Source organism: Palaemon carinicauda, chromosome 30 (assembly GCF_036898095.1).
Source record: "Palaemon carinicauda isolate YSFRI2023 chromosome 30, ASM3689809v2, whole genome shotgun sequence".
Lineage (NCBI taxonomy): Eukaryota > Metazoa > Arthropoda > Malacostraca > Decapoda > Palaemonidae > Palaemon > Palaemon carinicauda.
The window spans coordinates 30,032,082-30,060,026 of record NC_090754.1 but is presented as its reverse complement, the minus strand read 5'-3'; the positions used below and the strand labels follow the sequence as shown (position 1 = coordinate 30,060,026).

The window sequence follows — 27,945 nt, the reverse complement described above, 5'->3', positions numbered from 1 at the left end:
TTTTAGGATGAAAGGAGTCAATATTTCGTCTTTGTTGGAGTAGTCTCTCATCATATGAAGTTATGAGATTGCTTGCCCCCAGTCGGAAGTTAGACCTCGTCCTTGGGACGTGGTTTGTGTCCTTCGATCTCTGACGGGTGCTTCCTACGGACCATTGCGCCAGGCATCAGATCGCCACTTCACTTTGAAAACGGTGTTCCTGCTCACTTTGGCTTCGGCCAAGAGAATTAGCGAACTTCATGGTCTATCCTTCAACATCACCCATTCAAGGAGATGGGGGAGGTAACATTCAACTTCGTCCGTGAGTTTATGGCTAAGACTCAAAATTCGGGTGTAGTGTATCCTAGATTCGGGCCCCTCCGGATTGGGAGTCTTCGATCTGTAATCGATGATCCAGATCAACTGTTAGTTTGACCAGTGAGGAGTATGAGGTACAGTATTACTTAAACGCACAGCAGTAGCTCGCCCCCAATTGTCAACACTCTTCGTCACCATGGGAAAGGTCAAGAGAAGGGTCGTGAAGAACACCATTTTAGCTTGGATTTGCAGGGTCATAGACCCTCCTCCTCCTGCTCGTCAACCTAGAGCTCATAACGTTATGGGCATCAGCACATCCCTAGTGTTCAAGAGAAACTACTCTGTGGCGCAGGTACTCCAAGCGGGTGTGTGGAAGCGTTAGACCACCTTCACTACCCACTACCTGGAAGACATAACCCACACGAACATGGGGACATTCTACATTGGTCCTGTGGTGGGTGCACAACAAGTGGTTTGAAATGCCCCAGGTGCCTTGATGGTCAAGTATCAGATGGTTTAGGGCATAGGTTACCCGGAATTTGTCTGGGACTAATGTGTAAGAATGACTGTCTCTTTCTTTCTTTCATTGTTCCCTCTCTTGGGGAACAGCACCCATGGGTCCTCTGCAAGCTGGCTTCACCTATATGCAGGTAATAACCATTTCCTTTGTGTAACTGAGTATAGCAATAATATTCATTACGTCCCCTATACTCCCCAAAAGGTGGGTATGAGGGTAACGTCTATGATTGATGCTAAAGATTCCAATTTATCTCTGAGAAATCTTACCTAGATAGTCACATTGCTAGTATCACAAGCACACAGGTTGCTCAGGCCACTATCCGTGCATTGCACAAAATTTTATCAAGGTGTCAGGGTTTTCCTCAGTAATGTGCCAAGCATGTATGGGAAAGATCCCTGGTCTGAGTGAATTGTCAGTGAGCTGGAGGGCAGGCAGTCATCTTACCCCTATCAATAGGTCGATTAGTACACGTTGTAATAATTTTCAACTGCCGTGTTCTACCTCTGCTGTTACAGTATCTATTCACCTATGTAAAGGGGCTTAGGTTTATATAGTTAGGGAAAATACAAATTACTTTTAAAATTTGTAATTTCTCCTAACTGTACAATCCTCTGTCCTTTAAGTTGCACATACTACCTCAACTATCTCTCAAGTCCTAGGCTGAAGGTCAAAGTAAGAGGCCAGTGTCATGTCAGATGGGCAGGGCTGTCCTGCTACCCAGCAGCAACTACTGCCCCTATGTTTTAACAGTCAAATGTCAAGGTTGCTGAAAACATACTCTCTCTTATTAAAGGACCCAGGTTTGCATAGTTAGGAAAAATATAAATTACTCTTTAAATTTGTAATTTTCTTTATTGAGAATATATGGTAATGTTTTTTAATGATGTGTTTCTTGTCATTACAGAATAGCATCTGTGTTATGCGACATTCACGTTGGGATGTAAAAGGGGAGCAGCAGGATGGGCCTAAGGACCAGCCAAGAAGGTGGAATAATGGTTCATCTCAAATGGATTGGAATACGAGAACCGACGCTGATGCTCATCCCAGACTCTCGTCACCACCTCGTCATAGACCATCACTGCTTGGCACTCCTCCGCGACTCAGAAGGACTCCTTCTCCCATAGACTATCGAAGCGAAAGCAGGCGCCAACATGACAATCAGCAGAGTGATGGTGTTTCTCAAAATGTAGGACCACCTCATAGCTCTCAGCAGTCTTCGATGGGTCCCCCATCAACCCAATATGCTGGGTCATGGCCCTTGCTTACTCATCCTAATATTTATGCTGAGTCAGATCAGGGTCATCACCCACTTGCACAATATCCAGCAAGGCTCTGGGGTCAGAATCATCCTGCTTACTATGGGGGAGAAACTGGACAGTATATATTTGATTTGAAATGGTGGGCACAGCAGAAGCAGTCTATGGATGCCTATTTAGGTGGCCCGTGTTGGAGAAATGACAATAAGAATGCTCACCAAAGTTCATACCCGCAGTGGTCATTTGGTACTAGAGTTATGAAGAACTACCCAAAAAGGAACAATGGCAATAGTAACGGCAGCGGTAACCATAGATCTGGGAGTAGGGGTCATCCCCATGAGAGCAGTTTTAGTGGACAAAGACATGACACGCATTATGATCACGTTGATCCTAGGCGTCGTCATTCATCCTCTTCTCATCGTAGTCAGAAAAATAGAGATGGTGCATATGATGACCACGAAGAAGCTGACACCCATCGAAGACCATCATCCTTGTCTCTTCATGGCCATAAAAGTCGGGATAGTTTACAAGATTTGCAAAGAAGGGCTGGGACTGATTTTAGAGAATATCGCAAAGTTCATCCTTCACATCACCAGCCTCTTAAAGATACATGGGGAACTAATGAAAATGTTATAGAAAAAGGGAGAGGGAATAGAAATGGGAAAAAGACTAAACTAAAGCAACCACTTAGTAGATTTGAAACTGCCTTATCCCGTAGTTTGAAGGGTAGTGATGCAAGTAAGCTATTTAGATCAGCTAGTACTGGCTATGGTAAAGTTCAGAAGCCTTTTGGGAATGGTGCTATGCCTTTAGTTTTGCAGTCTAGATTTGATCTCTCAAAAAAAATTAAAAACAAGCTCAAGGGTAAGCGAATGAAGGCAGATGAAAGTGCTACATATGCAGAAGCTGCAAAAAAGAAAGCACTTGCTGCTGCTGCTAATAAACTTAGAAAAACTTTTCTAGCTGCAAAAAAGAAAAAAGTTGGTGGTGAATCTTCAGCTGTTGATGATGAGGACGACGATGATGATGAAGACTCGTGTGAAATGATGGAAGAAAATAATGCCCAGGATTTGTCCATGCCTCGACGACAGCCTAGTTGCCTTGAGTTTGATATTGACATTAGATTTAGTGCTAAAGAGTGGGCGTCAGTTGGCCGTGGCCAAGGGGGAACTAGCAATATTCTTGGAATGCCACAAGTACCGTCATCATCTAAAAAGCATGGCAATCCTGGGGAAAAAAATGCTGATTTATTGGGGGTGTCAAGTCTTGGCTGTGATAGAGAAGGGGAGGAAGAAGGTTCTGGCACATACTCAGACTCAGACTTAGGAAGAACAAGCCATCACTGGTCTAATGTTTCTTCTCATTCCTTTACACGCAGGCGACATCTTTCTGAAAGCTCAGGTGTAATGGATTTAAGAAAAAATCCAAGCATTGCACCATTTGCTTCTAGACCAGGACCAGGAAGAGTTAGGTCCTGTTCTTTGAGCATTGTGGAAGGAGCAAGTTCTTCTAGAGATGAGCGCAGCTACTCTGCTGGTGGTAATAGGACTACTTTTATGAAGTTCCATTTCATGCCAAAACTTAAGCGAATCATGTTAAAACAGCTCCTCACCATGGATAAAAAATCTTTGCAGGTAAGTGTATACAATACTGTACTGTATTGTATGGATATGGTGTGTTTGACTTTTAAGTTTTATGTTGTCATGAAGAAGTTAACCAAATATAGTAAAAATTCTCAACTCTCACATAGTTGGTAAGATTTAACATATAAATTAATGGATGCTTAATTCTAGTACTGTAGTCACTGTACTGTATTTGTTCCTATACAAATACAAACAGTCATTCTTAATTAGGAGTATGACTTCAACACAGCTGGGTTGCTCATTAGAATTTAGTGAGGTGGTTATAATTACTGGCAGGTGACAGAGAAGTCCTGCCCACCTGTCAGTCAGAAAGAGTAGCAATTTAGACTTTTGCCATAAGTAGTGAGCACATACTCTTGCTAACTCTCAAATTTTGCTTATTAGCCCATCCCCTCTTAAAGGGTTTTTGGTACATTTTGTGTGTTTGTTTGTTTTTTCGTTAGGAATTTTACTAAAAAACTACTGGACCGATTTACTTGAAACTTTCAAGATACAGTAGTTGCATTATGACACACAATAGACCCCATTAAAATTAGGACCTTATAGTCTCATGATTACAGTAACCGGAAAGGTCAGAATCAATTTTTGATTAAAACTCCATCAAGTGTTATCCAATTAACTTGTAACCAAGATCAAAATCTTCATTTCCTGGTGCCAAAAATATTATTCTACAGTGTATATCAAAATAGTAAAAGAATAGTTTTGAATATTGGTAGATTCAAAGTTAAAGGGCATCAAATTTTCAAGGTCACCAAATTTTAAAGGACCATAACACACTAACAAGTATAGATATACACTCGGTTAAAGTTACTGACAGATAGAAAATTACAGAAGTGCTTTAAAATTACACCATAACTGACCTTCTGTGACCTTTAAAGGTCAAATTTATCATCACGTGCTTTCAGCAAGTTCAGATTCATACTTGTTTACTGTTATTGATGGATATTGCAATTACAAAATAAATTTAGAGCAATGGTAGTATATTCAAGAAGGTTCATGTGCGAGGGCCGGAATTTGTTGTGTTTGACACAGCTTGTTTTAATTTTTTGCTTTCACTTTCTAGATTAAATGAATAAGTGTGTTGTTTCTGGGTAAACTTGCATAAATTAGATGAAAATTTAAAAAAGGATTTGTTCCGTAACCGAAATACAAACCACGCTATTTACAGAGGGTTACCTTTTAGCGCAGCTGAAATGGCGAGCCATTAGAATTTAACGAGGGTGTATTACCCCCGAGCTAGTTAGCAGGGGGTAGGGGAGTGGTAGCTAGCTACCCCTCCTCCCCCTCACACACCGATGAATGCTCACTTTCACTTTTGGCTCGGACTGTGACAGACGTCTGTCTTGGTCCTCTCTTGGCAGCCATTGTTTGTTTTGTCTTTACTTAATCGCTTACTTTTCATTTACTCAATATATATGTAAACATGTTTTCATGTTTGTATATATATTTGAGTATAGAAATAAGTAAGTTTCCTTTTCAGAGTTGTGTGTGTAGTGTACGATATCTACGTGGAGTCCTCGGCAGTTAGGCCATCCCGGCGTAATTTTATGGGTGGCGATCGAGTTTGACTTATGTCTTTCTCTCTCTCTCTCTTGAGGTCGTTCACCCTTTTACTACGTGTTACTACGCCCTTGTAGCTTCCTTTCCGTTGGGGGGGTTGCTACGCCGTACGTTTGTCTCAATTAGTTATGAATCTAATTGTAGTTGTTTTTTGTTTTTCAGCTTGTAGAACGATTCCTTTCGGGGTTTTCGTTCTTTCTTTAGTGTTCATTCATTTTTAAATTACATAATTACATAGTTACATAATTATAATTGTTATAATTCTGTTTTGGTTACAGCTCTCCTTCCGTGAGTGTAAGTGGTTGTGAGGGCACGTGCCTGTTGTGTAATTCTTGTTTCTTTTCCCTCGGGATTCCTCTTCGTATCCTTCCCGGGGGAATGAATGTGTACTAATATTATTTGTTTTATTTTTTTACAGTTACCGATCTAGTTCGTTTCTGTAATATGGCAACGGTGTGAGCTGTCTTGTTGAGTCCTGGGGATTCGGCTGTTGCTGCCACCCCCCTTGTATTTTCGTCAGGGGCGTGTCTCCTTCTACTGGAAATACTCCCGTGACGACGGACAGCTCTCCAGTTCATTTTAGAACTCTCAGGAGGCTTGCCTCCTTGGGCGGGTAACTTTCCTTCCGAGGGAAGTTTTTCCTGTCCAGGTTTGAGTTTTTCCCCTTTCGGGGGGTTCTTCTCTTGCCTTTTTTTCGTGCGACTATGCTCTTGGTGCTGAGCGGTCACACCTGCAGTTTCGCTCAAGGGGCTGGGCAACTGCAGGAGCTCCTCTTCGGAGGATTGCTCCTTTTAGGTCACTGGCTGACCTGTCTCTTCTACGAAGTGTTTCTCTTTCGTTCGCGAGAGAGTACACTCATAGAGACTCCTCTTCGGAGGTTTCTTCTGTTGCTGTTGCTGTTGGCCTCCCTCGCCGTAAGGCCCACCGTCCGCCTCGTCGTAAGGGCCTCTCATCTCCCTATAAGGGTGCTTGAGGCGCCTTTTTGAATCTCCGTTTGCAGCCTACAACTCCTTTTTCTCGATCTTCCGCCTTGGTGCAGATGGACAGCAGTCTGATCTCGTCTTCCGACGGGCAACGGTCTTCCCGACGGTCAGCGGTCTTCCGACGGACATCAGTCTCCCGCCGGACAACGATCCCTTCGGGGCTAAGGGTTGCCTCCCACGGGGGTTCTTCCCTTGCGTGTCAGGGTTTCCCTGCGCGCCCTTCTGCTGTGTTCTCTCCTGCTCCTGCTCAGTGTTAGCGCACAGGCGCTCTTCTGCTCATCAGCGCTCTCCTGTTCGTCAGCGCTTTCATGATGATCATCCCTGCTGTTCCTGTTGGTTCCTGTTACGCGCCCTGTGCGCCCACGTTCGCCCTAGCGATCCAGAACTTCGGTTCAGGTCGGGGTCAAGGACTCTTCTTCTATGCGCAGGCTTCCACGCGTAGCCTTCTGCTCGTCAGCGATCATCAGCTCGCCAGCGATCACCTGTCTCTCGACGATCTCCGGATCACCCGCGTGTGTTACAGCCGGCACGCCAACGTTCTCCAACTCTTCTGAAGGAACATGGTTCGCCAGCTACTAGCTCACCGGCGCATGCTGATCGCCATCGCGCGACCCTCAACTGCGGATGCTGATCGCCATCGCGCGACCCTCAACTGCGGATGCTGATCGCCATCGCGCGACCCTCGACTGCGGATGCTGATCGCCATCGCGCGACCCTCAACTGCGGATGCTGATCGCCATCGCGCGACCCTCGACTGCGGATGCTGATCGCCATCGCGCGACCCTCAACTGCGGATGCTGATCGCCATCGCGCGACCCTCGACTGCGGATTCTGATCGCCATCGCGCGACCCTCGACTGCGGATTCTGATCGCCATCGCGCGACCCTCGACTGCGGATGCTGATCGCCATCGCGCGACCGCACACCTGCGGATGCTGATCACCATCGCGCTATCGTCTACCCTGCGGATGCTGCTCGCCATCGCGCGACCCTCAACTGCGGATGCTGCTCGCCATCGCGCGATCGCCCACCTGCAGAGGCTGCTCGCCATCGCGCGACCGCCCACCTGCGCATGCTGATCGCCATCGCGCGACCGCCCACCTGCGCATGCTGATCGCCATCGCGCGACCCTGCGCATACTGATCACCATCGCGCGACCCTGCGCATGCTGATCACCATCGCGCGATCGCCCTCCTGCACATGCTGCTCTCGATCGCTCACCTTCGCATATTGCTCGCCAACGCACGATCGCTCACCTGCGCATGCTGCTCGACCATCGCGTCGGCATAACACAACGTGCCATCGCCAACCTGCGCGTTAGCGCTCACCAGCTCACCACCGATCGCTTGTTGATCCATATCGCGAGCGGTCTTCCTCGCCCACGCGGCAGCGCGTTTCCTCGCCATCGCGCTAACGCTTGCGTTCGCCGCCTCGGACTCGCGCTCATCCACCTGCCCACCCTCACGACCGCTCGCCCGCGCGACCGCTCGCCTGTGCGCCCGCGCGACCGCTCGCCTGTGCGCCCGCGCGACCATTCGCCTGCGCGCCCACACGCCCACGTGCCTGCACGTCTACGCTCATGCGCGTCCGCGCCCATGCTCTCCAATGTTCACCCACGCGCGAACCAACGTCGGCTTTTTTCTTGCAGTATCCATTGCTCGTCTATGGGTTATCGCTCGCCGACCACCAGCTCTCGCCCTTCCTACCACGCGCGCCCTCCTTCTGCGCTCCTTCGCTCACCTTCGTTTGCGTTACCGCGCATGGGCGCTTCCACGTTCGCCCACGCGAAATTCTTTGAATTACCGTCGCGCGAGCTCCAGGGCGATTGCGACCACGATTCCCAATGGGGTTTTCGCAGTATGGCCAGCCTGGCGAGTTCTTCTGGAGCGTATTTCCAGAACATGGCCTCACCCCGTAAACGCAGAGCATGGCACTTGCAAGAATAGGAGAAACTTAAGGGAGATCTGAGCAACACTCCTCTTTCCTGAACCTGGGTTAGCCCTTCCCCGTCATTCCCTGGAAGGATTTTTGGCGGGGGGGGCTTTCCGTTCGAGATTTCTCCATCGGACAAGGGGTGACTGCTTACCCCTTCCTCTGGGAGCTTACCAGGTTCTTTCCCTCCTCGGTTACGGCCCGAGGTTTGGTTCAAGGAAGCTACAGGAAGATCATGGGTACTTTCCTCCTCTCGAGCTCAGGCACCTTGGCCTATCGTCGTTAAGTATCTAACTTGCGGACAAGCTCGATGTTGTACCATCTGGACGCGCTGACCGAGGGCTTCCTTCGGGTGTCTCATCTGTGGAGGTCGACGACCTCAGACACCCATCCATCCTTGAGAAGAGTTTGTTTGTGCCCAAGGACAGAGACTTAGACAGCGGCTGTGCGGAGGAAATCGACTTCCGTTTTCACTCCTCCAAGGCGCTTTCTTCCAGACTCTGCAGGGCTCCAGCGCCCTTTTCTTTCAACCACGTCGGCCTAAGTTATCGGCTACGACAACTGGGACAAGGTGTCCAATTGCAGTTTCCTCCTGTCAGGAACAGATGGCACGGGAGACTCCCCCGGGGGGGCAGACTCCTAAAAGGAGTTCACGAACTCTAGGATTGCAGGTTTTTCGCTGGGAGGATGCTTAAGGTTACTCATCCGAATGACAGCTTCCCGATGACCATTCCCGCACAATCTCTGTGATCAGCCAAGGATATCGCGCCTGCCGTCTCTGTCAGCGAATTCAGTGTCTCTGAACCTCTATGCCATAGCGTCAGCAGAGTTGCCCGGTTGGGCAGAATGATCCATACCTTAGGCGAAGGTCTTCCTTAGGATCATCGACGGCTTCACCCCCGGCCTCCTCAGTCGATCCTTTCTTGTAAGAAAGGATCTGAGAGGGGATGTCCGTAGTCGACCTCTCAGCCCTGATCAAGTTTGTCGAACAAACTTCGGCCAGCGTAGACCAGCAGAATCGATCAGACTGGTAACGAGGCGACAGGACTCCTTAAACCCTGGATCGGAAGGACGGGTACTTTCAGTTTCCATTCCATCCATCTTCCAGGGTGCTCGTCGAATTCAGCCTAGACAGCAAGTATTCCTGCTTATGATGCAGTGTGGCTATCCCGCCGTGGCATAGCAGGTTTGTTTCCCCAGAGAACTCTCCCTGCCTTCCTCTTGGTCGCTCTGGTGCAGGCTTCCGCCTCCTCTGCTGTTTGGAGGGCTGGCCAACTCCGGTAGGCTCGGGTTCGACCTTCTTCAGCACCGGGACAAGCTTCCGGATGCTTACCATGAGTGTGGGCTCATGGTATTTTGCTTGGAGCCTTCTCTTCCTCTGCCTCAACATCTGGAGTATCTGGCCATGATATTGAATCAACGGCCTTACCACGTTGGAAACCCCGCTTCTCGTCCATCCAGCGAGGTTAAGCAACGTCGGTACTTGGATGGGTGATCACCTGGGGACGCCAGATTCTGTTACCACATCCTCCGAGCCTTCCTTTCGGTTGACTGTGGCAAGACTGAGGAGAGTCGCAGTACCTGTTCTCAGTCAAGCAGAGCTTTCAGCCCTACCTTGGAACGTTTCCTAGTTCTCCTTTCCTCATTGACCCGTCTATAGTCCGAACGGTCGCCTCAGGATAAGTTCCATGTGGGGCGATCCAAGTTCCGGTGGCTTCAGGCAATGTTTAACCGGACTTCCTGGCCCCTATGGGACCAGCGGAACTATTAGACCTGCAATGGGTGTTGACCTATGGAGCCTCTTGATGGTAGTGGATATTCTCGTCCTTTCCCCACATTCTTGATGCTGTTCTCGGACTCGTCAAAGGAAAGGGGGGGGCATGTTCCGGTCCAGGCCTATGGTCAAGACCTGAAGGATACCTCTCCATCATTCAGGCAGGCTTAGGGGCCTTAGTCTGGCCCCTCTACAGATCCTACAGCTCCTGCCGAGTCGCCCCGTGCGCGTCGACTTCATGATTCTGGCGTATTCTAACCAGCAGGGGACGCATTTTCACACCTTCACATCTTGCAGTAGAGATACCGGGATGATTGAGATTCTCTCAATACCACCATCGGCTCTCTCATTCCAGGCAGGGGAATGTTCTCTCAGACTATCCGAGCAGAGCCTCGTAGAGAGAGTGTACCTGGGGGTCTTTGACCTTGGGTAACCAGCAAGTACTGGTCTGGGTGACCTGATCGCGACAGCTTGGAACCTCAAGCTTCCGCTATTCTTCCCCCCAGTCTCAGACCCCGAGACTCTGGCAAGAGGCATTCCGGTGATGGTGGGACAACTTCGACGCCTGCGTCTTCCCTCCTTTTTGTCTGTGGACAATGGGTCTCAACAAGACCAGGTTGTCTGTCAACCTTTCAATGGGAGAGCTCCACTGGGACTATGCGCAGAACGGTTTCTGGACCCTCTGCTTTCCCTGATGGAACTCCCGGGAGAGCTTCTCCCACGGCGCAGACTACTCAAGCAACCACACTGCGACATCTCTCCCGAACCGGGGCGTCGCTTCGGCTTCATGCCTGGAGACACTACGCCTCCCCCTCAAGAAGAGACAACCCGCTACAGTCGCGGTACGGAGGTCGCGTCATCTGCGATAGTCATCCACAGGGGTCTCCCAGGCAAAGTGAAGAGTCTAAGGTGGTTGGTGCCGTGGGAGATATACCTCTTCCCTTGAGGCCTCTTCTCCAGCAATAACGGTCTTATTGCCTGTCGGCGGGAGGAAACTCCTTTCCGCTCTCGGCAATGAAGCCTGTCGCTCAGCCTTTCCCTGACCTTCAGGCTTAAAGGAATAACTTTTTCCTGCCCGCTGGATCTATCCTCGCTCATACGAAGCTACGATCATCCCTGCCCTAGTCGGAGGAAGACCTCCAACTTGGAGCATGGCTCGGACTTTTAGTCCTTTAAGAGATCTTCTCAAGACCCTTTTACGACAGGCCTCGGATTGTATTCCGCCTTGGGTCTCCTGCTCACTCTGGCCACGGCCAGTGTGTAAGCAATCTTCTTGGTCTCTTACGACTCCCCCCTTTCTAAGGAAGAGGGGAAGGCAACATTCAGGCTCGCTCCTGAGTTGTTGGCTAGACTCAGAATCTGGGGGTCCTGGCCCTTCGGTCCGATTCATTCAAGATTTCGAGTCTCCATTTTGTATCTGATGTCCCAAGACCTTCTCTTTCTTGCCAGTAAAGGAATCGAGAGGTTAGCGCTGGGAACAGCTGCAGTTTGTCCTCAAGTTGCAGCCAATTTGGGAGCACAAGGAGGACATGGGGGAGAGTCACCAGTATACCTCTTCAGCCCGGACTCAAGGACATTCATCTCGACCTGTCTCCAGACCCTCCCCCGTCATGTCGCCCTACAGCACGATGTTGGATACATCGCAACGTCCCTCGCCTTCGAGTAATACTACTCTGTGACGCAGGTGCTATAAGCTGGAGCCTGGAAGCGTCTAATGACCTTCGCAGCCCGCTTCCTGCAGGGCGTGACCCACAGGAGTCTCGATACGTTTTCTATCGCTCTGTGGTGGCTACACAACAGCTGGTCTAACCTCAGGCTCCTTTTTGGACAGGTAGCAGAAGGTTGAGGGCATTGTTATCAGGTTTTAGTCTGCATGAACGAAAGAAGTATGTCTGGCCCTTACTTCTTTCTTCATCATCCCCTCTACGGGGAAGCAGCATCCTGGTCTCTACATAGCTGACCTCGAACCTCTGCAGGTAAACCATGCTTCCTTGTGTTCCGAGTATTGAGTCAATACTGTCGCGTCCCCCATACCCTGACGAGGTGGTATTGGGAACGTCCTAACCCAGAGTTCCTTCTGGAACTCCAGGTCAACTGCCTAGGACGGGTCACACTTCTTCCTTCACACACAAGCTTACGTAGGCCACATAGTTCCTTGCGGAGCAAGGAACTTGTGAGGGCAGGGACTCCTTTTCTCGAGTGCGACTCACTCGGAGTCTGAGTCCCTGGGTAAAGCCAAAGCCAGTATGGCTGGGGACTTTCCACCCTACCTAAGGGGTAAGTCACCCTCTGTAAATAGCGTGGTTTGTATTTCGGTTACGGAACAAATGACAAATTCGAAGATAATTTGTATTTTTCCTAACCATACAAACCTTAGCTATTTACACATATTTGCCCGCCAGCCCTGTCCCCCAAGACAAGTCCTACCTCTAAGTGAAAGTGAGCATTCATCGGTGTGTGAGGGGGAGGAGGGGTAGCTAGCTACCACTCCCCTACCCCCCGCTAACTAGCGCGGGGGTAATACACCCTCGTTAAATTCTAATGGCTCGCCATTTCAGCTGCGCTAAAAGGTAACCCTCTGTAAATAGCTAAGGTTTGTATGGTTAGGAAAAATACAAATTATCTTCGAATTTGTCATATTTAGTTGTTTCCGGGTTAAGCCAAAAATGTGTGGCAGGTTTATGTTCAAATCTGCCATTAATCTAATCATCCTTGTGCCTTTAGTGGAGGAATGGACTTTCGAGAGTTGTCCCAGCCTCCTTTGGGCATTGCTTGTGCTCTGTTGGTGGGTTAAAGGTCTTTCTGACTCCTGCTTCACCTATGAAGGCGCTGAAGGTCATACCACCGGCTGGTGTTGTCTCTGCTGCTTTTGAAGAGACCTCTTTTGCCTCTTTCTCCATGGAATATTTTCAGTGGTTGCCATGTCCTTGACCCAGAAGAAGGCTAGTAAGAAACATGTGTACTCCTCCTCTGCCTCATCTATATAAGATTCTTCAGAAAAGGCAGATTAAAAAGAGCTGAACGTGACTGACTAATCCGTCCTTGCCTATACGTCAGAAAGATGTTTGCGGGGCCGAGAACTAGCCCAGATGGAAATTGTCTCGGTACAAGGCACAGTAGGTTGCACTTGCTTTACTGTGGCTCGGGCTCGTACCGGACTGAGCATGTGCACTGTAGATCTGGATGAATAGTTCAGCCCTTCTTCTCCCCTTTTCCTGAATGCTTGATGATCTCTTTTCAGAAAGAGAGAGAAAGATAATGTGGCCCTGAGAACCGAACCAGACAGGGAAGGTGTTTCGGTATGTGATACAGGAGTGCTATCATTGCTTGTTTTCATATCTTACCAAGCATTTTTACTTTCGGTCGGAATAAAGGGGTGCCACGCGTTTTGGAACCAATGATTGATCTCTTGCTTTTGTGAACAACGACACTCTCCCTCATTTAAGTGTGATACAGAATAGTATCTTCAATATCCTCAGTCTCCTTGTGATCAGTCTCATAATCCGTCGCCTCATGGTTGGTTGCCTGGTTATCATTCTTCTCTTCACTCTTAGGTCACTGTAAGGGCTCCTACATGCTCATTCTGTAGGCAAGAAGATTACCTGTAACCTGTTCTTCCTCCCACAAAGCCAATCCACTCGCCGAGAAGTTGATTATTGAAAGCAAGAATAGCTGACCACCTAGGAACTGCTCTCAAGTGCTCTTGCAAACACCATGGAGTTCTGGCGCATACCCAGGATTAGCCACAAGGTCCTAAACCACCTGGTGTCCGGGACGTACAATATGCGCCTGTGCACTGCCCAATACCACACTGATTATCATCCATCATACAGGCTAAAGTATGCTGTTCTCTTTCAGTCTCTTTGGGCTCGAGTGCCAAAGATAATGGTTTGTCATGGGAAGCACATTGCCAATTGGACCCCTATTTGACTTTTTCAGTTTTTTTTCTTTATGTAAGAGCCTGTGTCTATGGGGATGTAGGCAGAAATGAAAAAAAAAATCCTGACATTTTCAAATCTTCAGATAAGTGGGATCCTGACCTGTTAGCATGTTCAGTGAATCTCCCAAGAGGACTATCCCATGGAACTCACTTTGCTTTTAGTTTTACCTTTAGAGGTACCTCCAGTCTGTGAAGTTGTTTTGCACTAACCAGTTTTAGACATGTCAGTATCCCCATAAAGCAAAAGGCTTTAGCGAGGGTCTCGTCTGGAGATATCTGGGTTCCTATTACTGTCCTCTGCCGTTGTCGACCAAGAAAAGAGTACTCTTATCTGTGACTAGTGTAACAGAAGAGGTACTTCTATAATTGGAGCATCTCTAGCTCAGATTCTAGGCATCTTTGTTCCTCTTTTTACCAACAGAAGCTCCTCACAGCTGGGAAAACTACCACCATCCACTATGCCTTGAGTACAGTCTTATAGCTGAGACGCCTAAGACGCTTGTTTTCAGGTCCCCATCCATCCTGCCTCGAGGAAGTACCTAAGGTTTCCCTTTCGAGACAAGGATTTCCAGTTTAAGTTAAAGCCTTTCCTTCACTAGACAGAATAGCAAGGTTCAGGATATTGGCAACAATCTTTCTGAAAGGAACTACTACTTCCTGCCCTGACTTGTCAGACTACTTGATCATCTCTCCTCTTTAGAGAAACTTCTTCCTCTAGGGTGGTTGCATTATGCACTCGGTGCAAAGGGCTTTAAAGAACCGATGGTCTCAAGGTTCAGACCACCCTGCAACCCTGCTGCAAGAACCTTAGGAGACGATAAAGGACCTCCTTTGGGGGCTGGACAAGGAGACTGTTAGCTGGAATCCCCCCTTCAGGCTCCCCCTCCATAGCTCATGCTGTGAACAGTCAGGGGAGGGGTGCTCACCTGGGGAAGAAGCAAATCTCGGGCCTATGGTCAGCAGAGGACAAGACTTTCCACCTAAACTTCAGGGAAATGAAAGCACCACAGCCATCGTTACTCCATTTCGCAAAGACACTGAAATGCCACTTCGTGGTCTTGATGAGTGAAAACTCCACAGTGGTGACCTTCATCTTCAAACAAGGAGGCTTAATCTCAGGTGATAACTCTTTTGGCGAGGTTTATCACTGGAAAGAGGAACGTTGATTCAGAATGGATTTTGCTTCCTCTAGTGGCGAAGAGACTTGTTACTTGTGGGGTTCCCCATCTCTGGACATGTTTGCCACCCACCGTAATCACAAACTCCCTGTGTATTGCTCTCCAACCCCAGACCAAGTTGCAGTTCAACACCTGAGGGACTATCTAGACTTTTATGCCTTCCCATTGTTTTGTCGGATTTGTCAGCTACTGAACAAGGTCAGAACATTTTAGGGGTCAGAGTAACTCTAGTGGACCCAAAATGGCCTGCAGTGGAGTGGTATTCAGACCTGCTGGAACTTCCCACAGAAGTATTAAGAGAACTTCCAGAATGGCCAAACCTGCTACACCAACCCCACATAAGAAAATTTCACAACGCTTCCTGCCCCTACATGGCTGGACACTATCCATCGTCTCCTCCGAAAGAAGGGCTTTTTAAGACCAACTGCAAAGCAATTTTCCAAATACCTCCGAAAGTCTTCCACAGCAGTTTACCAGGCAAAGGTGTCGTAAGGGGAATATTGCTCCACTCAATTACGCTATTTCCCTGATTGCAGACTTTTTGGTGTTCCTGAAGAATAAGAAGACCCTTTCAGATACTGCGGTAAAAGGCTGCCACTCAGCCTTGATCCAAGTATCATAACTGAAAGGGCAGGATCTCTAACTCTTGGGAACTCTCATCTCCGATTAGGAATTTAGAGCAGTCTGGCCCACCTCGTGAAGTAAAACCCCCTTCCTAGGATGTGACTAAGGTCTTACAGGCTTTTTAGAAAGCCCTATACAACCTTCTGCGTAAAGCCTTTGACAGAGACTTGCCGGGAAGACCATCTTCCTCCTTGCTTAGGCTTCAGCCAAGAGAGTAAGTGAATTGCATGATCTATCTTATCTTGTGTCACTTTCCAGAGAGTGAAGAAAACTATCTTTGTCCTTTGTTCCAGAATTTGTGGCCTAAACCAAAAAATCTAGTTGATAATGATCTCAAATTCAATTCTTTCACGATCTTGTATCTCAAAGAAGTAACTGATGACCTGGATGACATTTTATTATGTCCTGTAAGAGCAGTGCGTAGCTACTTAAGAAGAACGCATTATCTTAGGCCTAAAATCTACAACTTGTTTGTGAGCACTGGCCTCTGCAAAAAGAAAGTTTGCAGAAATACTATTTCTTTCTGGTTAAGAGAAACTATTGTGAGAGCCTATAAATCCTCTGGGGGAGCGTCTCCAAGGAACCTCACTTGAGCACATTGTATACATGGGCTTGCCGCACCCCTAGTCTGCGAGAACCATTTTGTAGCACAAGTTCTGAAAGCTGGAATTTGGAAGCAACAAACCAATTTTAAATATTTAACTTAGCCGGTGAATATATAATAGCTGCTACTCAGCGGCTCGACAGAAAACACACTCAAAAACTCGCGAGCGATCGCTATGAAGGTTGCGGGTGTGACCACCAGCGCCAACTATCGGCCAGATACCACTCTTGCATGTAAACAAACCCTTCAATTCTTCTCTGTCGACCTTGACGACAAGACGTATCATTACTCGCTGTAGAACCTGGAGTTTTCTCAACATATTTGGTGAAATACTTCATTTTGGTTTGAGCTTTCGCAAGGTGTTTTATCTTCAACTTAAATCTTGAACTCGTTTTTGGATAGATTTAATTTTTTGATGACTTTGGATTGTTTTTTGGACTTTCCTTGACTTTAAAATGGCCGACCCTTCCCTTAGTACGGAAGTGTGTTTAGGCTTTTAGCAATTATCTTATCACGTTATAAATTAATTATAGATTTTCCTCTATATATTTTATATCTCACCCGCCTTTATTAGGCCTCTTCGATTAGCTTTCCATTTATAATAAACATCAAGATAAATTTTAATGATTTGTTTATATGCGACCTTTCCTGAGAGTAGGCGGTCCTAACTTGGAAACCGAAGTTAAACAACGTTGAGCCCTTTCAATCGTAAATAACTTTTACAGAGCTAATGATTTAAAACTTATTAAATGAATATTTTTTAGTAGATATTTTATGAAAGATTTTCTTTGAATAGTCTTCGTACTGTTTCAAAGATGAACTAACGTTTAGTTTATTTATGCTATGCAGTTTGCGCTCTATCGTTACGATAGAGAGAGAGAGTATCACGGTTTCACTTTGCAGAAAGAGTAAATCGATTCTGACGTTTTGTTCATTCTTCTTTCAAAGCTTAAATGTTTTAAATTCTATTTTAAAGGAACTTTTTAATTGAAAAACCTTTCAGTTTTTTCCTTTGGTCAAATAACCTGTTTTTTGACGAAACGTAAGTGGGCTCTTCTCTTCGGTGCGAAATCAAGAGAGAGAGAGAGAGAGAGAGAGATAGAGACGGAGGGAGAGAGAGGAGAGAGAACGTTCCGCTCGTCCCAAGCGTGTAACGTTGTTCTCGAGTTACTCTCGTCCCTAGTCTCTGTACGGGGAGAAAGGATAAAACGTTTTTAGTTTTTTATTCTCGTCCCAAGGCACTGTACGGTGAGAGATTGAAAACGTAGTTTTGAATGAACTAGTGTTTAGTCTCTTCCCCAGCCACTGATCTTTTTATCTTAAAATATGTATACTGTTTTTTTGCTGGTATTAATGTGCTTACATTATACGACTGATTTCGCAATTATAACCCTTTGATGAGGGTAGAATTGCGTGCTTCAGGTAGAAATCAGTTTTATTCATACCTAATGTGAATTGTTAAAAAATTCGATTTCAGTGAAATAAGTGCAAAACAGAAAATCGTAGTGATAAAGTGATATTGCGCAAAGTGTTATCAGTGTTGCGACCGAGGGTTCGTCTGTTCGTGCCTGTCGTTCGCCTAGTCCGGGACCTCTTGCAAGCTCCCAAGCCCAGGGGAGAAGTAATGTCGTACGACATATGGGTTCGAGAGGCCTTGATCAGCGAACAGACGTTCCCTCTATGGTATCAGGCGTATCTCACCAAGATCACCCCTACCATAAGGCGAGAGAGACGATTTTCTCCTCGTCATCTGAAGGCTTTTCGCATAAGAAACCGTGGAACAAGGTTTCGAGGCCCTTTAAGCGAAAGTCAGTCCTTTCAGGACAGGTCCAGCGTCCTGGTTTTAACTATTAGGACAGCTCTGACCCTATGCAGTCATCGGAAGACTGCTCGCCGCCTAAACAAAAGCGTAACACAGACTCCGAGAGTCTTTTTGTAGGCAAGGTTTTGCAGTCACAGACGTTACCCTCGTCTCTTACCGCAACCATTCCCGTTGATCCTAAATGGGTTGTACGGCAAGACGTGCAGAATAAGCTTGCCTCCCTTATGGAAGACTATTCTGCCGATAAGTCCGTTGAGCCTAGCCGTTTATCTCATCGAGATCCTGGCCTTCAGCCACCCAAACGTTCCTTTGTGCGTCCTGTTGACGTTGGCGTAGCCAGGTCACGTCAGTCAGGTTGTTTAGAACCACACTCGATGCGATCTCGTGTGGATTTTCAGCCGCATTTGGACGTTAGGCCACTTGCTGATGCTCCTGTTGACGTTCAGGCGTTCGCCAACCATCGGAGTTGACTTGTTTTGACGCTGAGCGTCAACCTCCGCATTCTAGAGTTGTTTTGACTGCTCAGACTAGGTGGTCAAAGCAGTCTCGAGTGGACGCTGTGCGTCCTCACGCACCTGTTCTTGTTGACAGTTCACAGACTGTCAAGCAGTTACATGACGTTGCGTCCTGGTCCGCTACTAATGCACCAGTGCGTGTGGACTCTGCTTGTAAAGCATTGCCACCACGGTAGGTCTCTCCCTTGCTTGAGACTCGGCTATTGTCGGACAAGGTTCCTTCAGATGAGGAAGTTGCTGTTCCCCCTCCTACTGATATTCCCTTGAGGACTCTGTCAGACGGAAAGGAGCCTAAAGCTGCTTAGCCCTCTATGGACTTTAAATAAATCATACTGATTTTTAAGGATCTTTGTCCGGATCTTTTTGTAACTGCTGCTCCTCGTTCGCCTAAACGTCAGAGTTTACACTAGGCCTAGCTACTTCGAAGCCGTTGTTTTATAAGCTAGTGCTCTCTCGCTCTTCTAAGAGAGCTTTACGTTTGCTAGGCGACTGGTTTATCACCAGGAGGAGTTTGGGGGAAACAGCCTTTGCTTTCCCTACTTTTAAGCTGGCTTATAGAGCGAGAGTCTGATATGACACGAGAGAAGTTCTCGGCTTGGGAGTTCCTGCCTCTGCCCAGATAGACTTCTCAAACCTCATAGACTCTCCCTGGCGCCTGGCCATTAGACGCTCCAAGATTTTATGGGCGACTTCAGAGCTATTTTCGAGCGTTTGAAGTTTTGCTGTACAATTATGTCATGCATAAACAAGGCTTTCAGGGATGGCTCCTATGATCTGACAGCCACGTTCTCTGCAGGAACAAGTCCCTCAGGGATGGCTCCAATGATCTGGCAGCCATGTTCACTGCAGGAGTACGTAAGAGGCAAGTGCGCTCAATGTGTTCATTGTCAAGACAAACTTCACGATGAAGTCTACCAGGCTGTCTTGACAGCATTTATGGAAGGCGACTGGATGGTCTCTCTCGACCTTCAGGAGGCATACTTCCACATTCCTATACACCCGGATTCCCAACCATTTCTGAGGTTTGTTTACAGGAATGTGGGGCACCAGTTTCGAGCCCTGTGCTTTGGCCTCAGTCCTGCTCCTCTCGGGTTTACGAGGCTCATGAGGAATGTGGCAAAATCCCTCCATCTATCGGGGATCCGAGCCTCCCTGTACTTGGACGACTGGCTTCTCAGAGCATCGTCCAGTCTTCGCTGTCTGCAGGATCTACATTGGACGTTGAGTCTGGCCAGGGAGTTGGGACTTTTGGTCAACCTAAAAGTCCCAACTGATCCCATCCCAGATTATTCTATATTTAGGGATGGAGATTCGCAGTCCAGTTTTTTTCGGGCTTTTCCGTCTGCCACCGAATAGAACAAGCCCTGCTCGAAGTCCAACTAATGCTGAAAAGAAAACGTTTGTTCAGTCAGGAGTTGGAACAGTCTCGTAGGGACTCTCTCATCCCTGGAGCAGTTTGTCTCACTAGGGAGACTACACCTTCTGCCTCTCCGGTTCCATCTAGCCTCTCACTGGAACTAGGACAAGACGTTAGAGACGGTATCATTCCCAGTCTCCGAACCAGTAAAGGCATGCCTGAAATGGTGGGACGGCAATATCAGTCTGAGAGAGGGACTATCCCTAGCAGTCAAGAACCCAAACCACGTGTTGTTCTCAGACGCGTCGGATTTGGGTTGGGGTGCGACCCTGGACGGTCGGGAATGCTCGGGTCTGTGGACCTCAAGTCAGAAGAGCATGCACATCAACGGCAAGGAGCTATTAGCAGTCCACTTGGCCTTGATGATATTCGAAAGCTTCTTCGAAACTAAGTGGTAGAGGTCAACTCAGACAACACCACAACTTTGGCGTACATCTCCAAGCAAGGAGGCACACACTCCTTCACGCTGCTCGAGATCGCAAGGGACCTTCTCTTATGGTCAAGAAATCGAGGCATCTCCCTGTTGACGAGATTCATCCAGGGGGACTTGAACATCTTGGCAGACTGTCTCAGTCGGAGGGGTCAGGTGATACACACGGAATGGACCCTCCACAAGGACGTGGGCAAGAGTCTTTGGGCTACTTGGGGTCAACCCACCATAGACCTCTTTGCCTCCTCGTTGACCAAAAGGTTACCAATCTATTGCTCTCCAGTCCTAGATACAGAAGCAATCCACATAAACGCGTTTCTACTGGATTGGTCTCTTCTGGACTTATATGCATTCCCACCATTCAAGATAGTCAACAAGGTACTGCAGAAGTTCGCCTCTCACGAAGGGACAAGGTTAACGTTGGTTGCTACCCTCTGGCCCGCGAGAGAGTGGTTCACCGAGGTACTTCAATGGCTGGTAGACTTTCCAAGAAGTCTTCCTCTAACGGTAGATCTGTTACGTCAGCCCCACGTAAAGAATGTCCATCAAAGCCTCCCCGCTCTTCGTCTGACTTCCTTCAGACTATCGAAAGACTCTCAAGAGCTCGAGGCTTTTCGAAGGAGGCAGCCAGTGCGATTGCAAGAGCGAGGAGAGCTTCTACCATTAGAGTATACCAGTCGAAGTGGGAAGTCTTTTGAGACTGGTGCAAGTCAGCATCTGTGTCCTCGTCCAGTACCTCTGTAGCCCAAATCGCAGATTTTCTTTTACATCTGAGAAAGGTTCGCTCCCTTTCAGCTCCCACGATTAAGGGCTACAGGAGCATGTTGGCTTCGGTCTTTCGACATAGAGGCTTAGATCTTTCCAACAATAAAGATCTCCAAGATCTCCTTAAGTCTTTCGAGACCTCTAAGGAACGTCGTTTGGCAACTCCTGGATGGAACTTAGACGTGGTCATAAGGTTCCTCATGTCAGCCAGGTTTGAGCCATTACATTCAGCCTCCCTGAAGGATCTCACCCTCAAGACACTTTTCCTAGTGTGCTTGGCTTCGGCTAAAAGGGTCAGTGAACTTCATGCCTTCAGTAAGAACATCGGTTTTTTCTACAGAAAAAGCCACTTGTTCACTTCAACTTGGTTTCCTGGCCAAAAAATGAACTGCCTTCTCGTCCTTGGCCTAAATCTTTTGATATTCCTTGCTTATCAGAGATCGTAGGCAACGAACTGGAAAGAGTATTATGTCCTGTTAGAGCTCTTAAGTTCTATTTAGCTCGTACTAAGTCATTACGAGATAAATCTGAGGCATTATGGTGCTCAGTTGAGAAACCATCATTGCCTATGTCAAAGAATGCTTTGTCATATTTTATCAGATTTTTTAATACGAGAAGCTCATTCTCACTTGAATGAGAAAGACCGATGGTTGCTTAAGGTTAAGACGCACGAAGTTAGAACTATAGCAAACTCCGTGGCCTTCAAGCAAAATAAATCTCTGCAAAGTATTATGGACGCGACTTTTTGGAGAAGCAAGTCAGTGTTCGCGTCATTTTACTTAAAAGATGTCCAGACTCTTTACGAGGACTGCTACACACTGGGTCCATTCGTTGCAGCGAGTGCAGTAGTGGGTGAGGGTTCTACCACTACATTACCCTAATTCCAATATCCTTTTTAATCTGTCTCTTGAAATGTTTTTTAATATTGTTTTTTGGGATGTACGGAAGGCTAAGAAGCCTTTCGCATCCTTGTTGATTTGGCGGGTGGTCAAAGTCATTTCTTGAGAGCGCCCAGATTAGGGGTTTGATGAGGTCCTGTTAGTATGGGTTGCAACCCTTTATACTTCAGCTCCTGGGAGTCTTTCAGCATCCTAAGAGGATCGCTGGGCTTCGTGAGGAAGACAGACTTACAAGGCAGAGTAATCGTCTAAGTCAACTTCCTTACCAGGTACCTATATATTTTGGTTTTGTTATATTGATAACTGTCAAAAACTCTTAGCTTATACGCTGTAAACTTGATTAACTCTGGTCTCTACCCACCGCCTTGGGTGTGAATCAGCTATTATATATTCACCGGCTAAGTTAAATATTTAAAAATGATATTTTAATTATAAAATAAATTTTTGAATATACTTACCCGGTGAATATATAAATTAAAGGCCCTCCCTTCCTCCCCAATAGAGACGCAGCGGGACGAGAAGAATTGAAGGGTTTGTTTACATGCAAGAGTGGTATCTGGCCGATAGTTGGCGCTGGTGGTCACACCCGCAACCTTCATAGCGATCGCTCGCGAGTTTTTGAGTGTGTTTTCTGTCGAGCCGCTGAGTAGCAGCTATTATATATTCACCGGGTAGGTATATTCAAAAATTTATTTTATAATTAAAATATCATTTTTATGAACCGTTGCCCTAGAGATTGCACTCACAGTTCTTGAGACACTTTTTCTATTGGCCCTATAGCTGTTGCACAACAAATAGTTTAACGTTAAGCTGTTAAAGACAGGTGACTGCTCTTATTCTTGGCATTATAGTATGTAATGAGCACTAAGGCGGATGGCGATTTCGAACGGGCTTGAAGCCTTCCCTTGGAAGCTGCCCTAATGCAATTAAAAAGGCCTTGCATTGTGTACTGGTTGATATATTAGATGATTTATTGAATATATTAATAATATGCAACACCTGGTGTTCATATCACTTCACCCTGGCAAAGCTCTCTAGAATTGAACTTAAGGCCCTGCCTCGTTACGAGCCGGCTGTCGTATTCACAGATAATTCACTTTGATCTCTTGCTATTACTATAGTAATTGCATCTTAAGAGAGAAGGGCAGACCTCCTTCACAGTAACTTTCCTACCTTCTAAGGGATTAACTATAAATTTTATAGTTTGTATTTTTTCTAGCTATATAAACCCAAGTCATTTACCAAAGGTTCCACCGCATCAGCCCCAAAAGTCTTTGACCAGAAGAGTAGTAGGTTGGCCAGGGCACCAGCCACCCGCTGAGATACTACCTCTATAGAGTTATTGGATCCTTTTGACTGGCCAGACAGTAATACATTTGATCCCTCTCTGAATACAGCTCGTTTTTTTCTTTGCCTACACATACACTGAATAGTCTGGCCTATTTCTCGTCTTTCCTCATACACCGGACAACACAGAAATTACCAAGCACTTCTTCACTCAAGGGGCTAATTACTGCTACTTTCCTCTTATTAGTGGCAGAAGAGACTCTTTTGCTATGGTAAGTAGCTCTTCGAGTAGGACACTCCAAAATCAAACCAGCTATGGTAAGCAGCTCTTCGAGTAGGACACTCCAAAATCAAACCATTGTTCTTTAGTCTTGGGTAGTGCCATAGCCTCTGTACCATGGTCTTCCACTGGATGCCTGGTGGTTTATCAAGAGGCTGCCTTTTCCTTATCTGATTCTTTCCTTTTCAAAACCATCCTTACTGACCTCCCTTCAGTTGAAGTGGCTATCCTGGAGGGTATTTAGCCTTGCATGGTGTATCGGCTCCTCCATGTTGATCAGTTTTTCCGACTTGTTTTTTCCATAGTCTTTGGGTTTGATCAATCTTTTATTTATATTTGTACATATTGTTTTTGTTATCATTCTTGTTAATTTAGTTTTTAGGTATGATGTGTCTTTTTTTTATTACCATTAATTATTATGCTGTCTGAAGACATTGAGTGAAATCCGGGACCAGAATGTCCTAGATTTCGGCAGTGTTGTTTACTCTATTGCAATATTCGTGGTCTTCATGCAAATATTCAAGACCTTACGGATGCTTCCAGACAGTATGATACTCTTTTGTACTCAGAAACTTAGGTTTCTAGTATGATGCACTCTTCTGAGCTCCTTATAACTGGTTTTAAGAAGCCAATAATGTTGAAACGCGAGGCCATCCCTAGGGCCAGGGTAATGGCATTGTATATTAAGACTGAGTACCCTGCTTCTCGTAAGCTTTACTATGAATGTAGATGTCATGAGATTCAGGTCATAAAAGTTTGTTGCAGGCATAACAACTTCTATTTGTGTTCAATCTACCAGAATCCAGCCATGGATGATCCTATCTTCGATTGTCTTCTTATCATTATGGCTAAGATCCATTTCTATTCAATTGTCTTGCCGTAGAAAACGAAACTAGAAGAAACCCCATATAAATGTCTCGGGTTTGTATAGCTATGAAAAATACAAATATAAAATTTTTAGTACCGTATTTCTATACTCCCCTGGCATTTCTATATATGCCCCCACCCCCACCGACTAGTAATGTCGAGAGGGTGTTAAGCTAGTTTTGACCTCAAGACTGAAAGACAAATGGATGTGGTTTACCCATGCTGTTGTATTGCCTTACACATCCATATGATCCCAATACTAACTGCACTAGAGGGACGGGTCATTTACATGGGAAAGAAATGGGAAAATTTTAGTTTTAGGGTATCAATGTGTAACTAGCAATATGGATGCCAGGTAAATAGAAATTATATGATGATATACAGTACTATATTATGGTGTCCAGCAGCTATTAGAAGCAATTATTTTTATGGTATTTATTGTACTGTATTTAGCAAATGTAGAGCTTTTACAAGTAACATTCATTTAAAGTTGTTAATATATCTTATCCAGTTTAATAGTTCATGTAATATTTGTGGTGTCTTTATCACTGATCAGTATCTTATAATTGTATGATTGACTCATCATTATCATTTTCAAAATTATTATTAATTAAATTTGTTTTGAAAATTTAAGATTTTTATTGGTAGCCATCTTTGTGTAATGCTAATACTTTACATGGTATGGTTTTCATAAAGCTATTGATTTGGAATTCCTTCCTAGTGCTTGTATTTAAGTTTAAGGTTACATCAATAATCCAATAAACTAGATACGTTCTTAAATATTTAAAGCTTGTTCTCTTTATTCCATTGTAACAGGAGCTTGTAGATGATCCCAGATCTCGTAAAGCTCAATTCATGATGACGCATCTCATGTCAGAGCATCGTGCCGCCCTTTCTCAGAGATTGAGTCAACAAAGGTTCAAAACAACTGAAGTTTTACCCGATGATGAGCTCCAGTTGCTGAATAGTTTGGACTCTTCTCAGCTGAATTCTTTTCCATCAGATGTTGTCCAACAGGTAAACATTGGTTGTTTGCACATACTGTAAGTCTCCTTCATAAGAAATTGAAAAGTTCATTTCATAACCCCCAACACCTTACTCTCCATTGTTTTTTTAGTCAACTGATCTTGCTAACATTACATATGTATCAAGAATTCTTACAGCTATTTATATAATCTAATAATTGTAAGAGAAAGAAATTACTGTAATTATATTCTATTTTGATCTTAGAAAAAAATTATTGCACAAAGGTTCTTGTCTTTAAAAGTACTTATGTAGGTAACTCATTGTAATTATGTATTGATGAAATTGAATTTATTTAATTATCCATAAAATAATTTCTTTTAATTTTGAACTGTACACCATAAGTGAGAATTTCAATTGTATACTAAGCAGAAATTCATGTGAAAGTATTGCAGTTTTGTGATGTATTTAATCAGTTTCATCAAACTGACTAGAGATGTTTTGTGGCAAATTAAGTAATCTATTAAACAAAATGTAAACTCCATGCATTTAAAGTATTTGTTCCATTCAACAGGTGCGGGAAATACTGGCAATGGAACAAAGTGGTGATGGAAGTACATGGGAAGAAGTGTCACTCTCTGTCAATGATCTCTTAAATGCTGATTCTGATCCAGACTTGGATTGTCAGATCATTTCCCCGCCTCCTCGTGACCCAACCTCAACTATTACAATCCATGATTCTGATTCAGAAATGGAAGAGGTTTTGCAAAATGAAGAAGTCAGAGAACACGATGATGATGAGGGGGAGGAGGAAGAGGGAGAAGAGGAGGAAGACGAGGAGGAGGAAGAGGATGAAGAAGTAGAAGATGAAGAAGAGCCAGAAGAAGTACCTGAAGTATCTGATGTTTGTTCGGCTGTTGAGAGCTCCATTGCCAAACAGGAAGCTTCTGCTCCTGATGTAAAAGCAAGTGAGCCATCCAACGATATTATGCCTCCGGATATTATGCCTCCGGTTCCTGTGGAGGTGTCTCTGTGTGTGATGGATCCCATTGGTGCTGTAGCGAGTAGTAGTTGTGAAATGGCAGAACAGGTATCTGATAAGATGAACATGATGACCCCTACACCGGCAGCAGTAAGTCCTCAAAGACCACCAGTGCCAGAAGTCCCTGTTCCTGGCCCTAGTTCAATACTCATTAATCCAGGCGGGCTTAAGGTACGTAATAAGTCATTCCTTGTTCTTTTGAAAGCTCTCGCTACCATTTTATCTTTAGCTAAGTGTTCCATCAAGATTCATCTTACTTCTTATATGATTTATTTTTATGGTACATTTGGCACCACTATACAAACAGACCTTACCATTCATGGGTTTGCTGCTTGTGAATTTAATTATTGAGGCTAAGTACCTGGAATTCCATAAACCATTACCAGTATTTATGAACATTTCTCAATTATGTAAAACCAAATACTGTTAATAGTATGAGTCGCTTTATATTCGTGTATACAGTATATAGTTTTTTTTATAATTATAAAATTGGTTTTCAAATATAATGAGGTTTTTTTTTATTGCTTTTAATTCTTATTCTGTCTAGAGATATTGAGCAAAATCAAGGACCAGCGCGTCCTAGACTTTGCCAGTGTCGTCTAATTTATTTTAATATTCATGGACTGCACACCAATATAAAAGACCTTACAGTTGCCTCCAAACATTATAATATTTTATTATGCTGAGAAACTTTGGTATCTCAAATTAGGTACTCGTCTGAGCTCCGTTTTAAGAAACCAAAAATTTTGAAGAACAGTACCCCTCTTCTCATAAGTCTCATGAATGTGAATGTCATAAGATTCAGGTCATAAAAGTTTGTGACTGGCATAACCACTATTATTTGTTTTCACTCTATTGGAATATCCAGACTTGGATGATTTTATCTTTGTCTTGTAACCATTATGCTAAGATACAAGATGATAGAAAGGTCTCTTTATTCTTTGTTAGTGATTTCATTGCTCATGAAAGGGATTGGTTAAATTCATCTTTTCTTACTGATCGCTGTGGCTTAAGAGCTTTGGACTTTGCCTCTGAATCAGGGTGTTAGTAAATGATAAATGAAGGTCTGGTAATGCTTGGACCTAGAATACACTAACTCCCCTGGTGTTATAACAAGTGAGGTTGGTTCTTTAATTGGGACGTCTGATCATGCATTAATTTCTTTACTAATTAAGACTGAGCAGTCTGTCCCTGATGTGTCCTACTCATGTAAGATATACAGTATATAAAATCTCAATATGACTAGAATAACATTTTGAGTGATCTTGTGCATTTAAATTGGTCACAATTGTAAAATAGTGTTGAACCTGTTCTTCTCTTGAATGAGAATCTGGTCAATATAATTGAT

General features: G+C 45.3%; 1 protein-coding gene across 3 annotated transcripts in view; it reads left to right on the top strand.

Moving 5' to 3' along the window:
• Window positions 1-27,945, top strand: part of LOC137622968 (uncharacterized) — a 92,948-nt gene that overhangs the window by 7,164 nt on the left and 57,839 nt on the right. For all 3 annotated transcript variants that reach the window (XM_068353570.1, XM_068353569.1, XM_068353571.1), the window contains exons 2-4: window positions 1,722-3,707; window positions 25,409-25,609; window positions 26,130-26,768. In XM_068353570.1, the coding sequence (XP_068209671.1) occupies window positions 1,737-3,707; window positions 25,409-25,609; window positions 26,130-26,768 (2,811 nt within the window). In that variant the 5' untranslated portion in view covers window positions 1,722-1,736. The remainder of the gene's footprint in view (window positions 1-1,721; window positions 3,708-25,408; window positions 25,610-26,129; window positions 26,769-27,945) is intronic.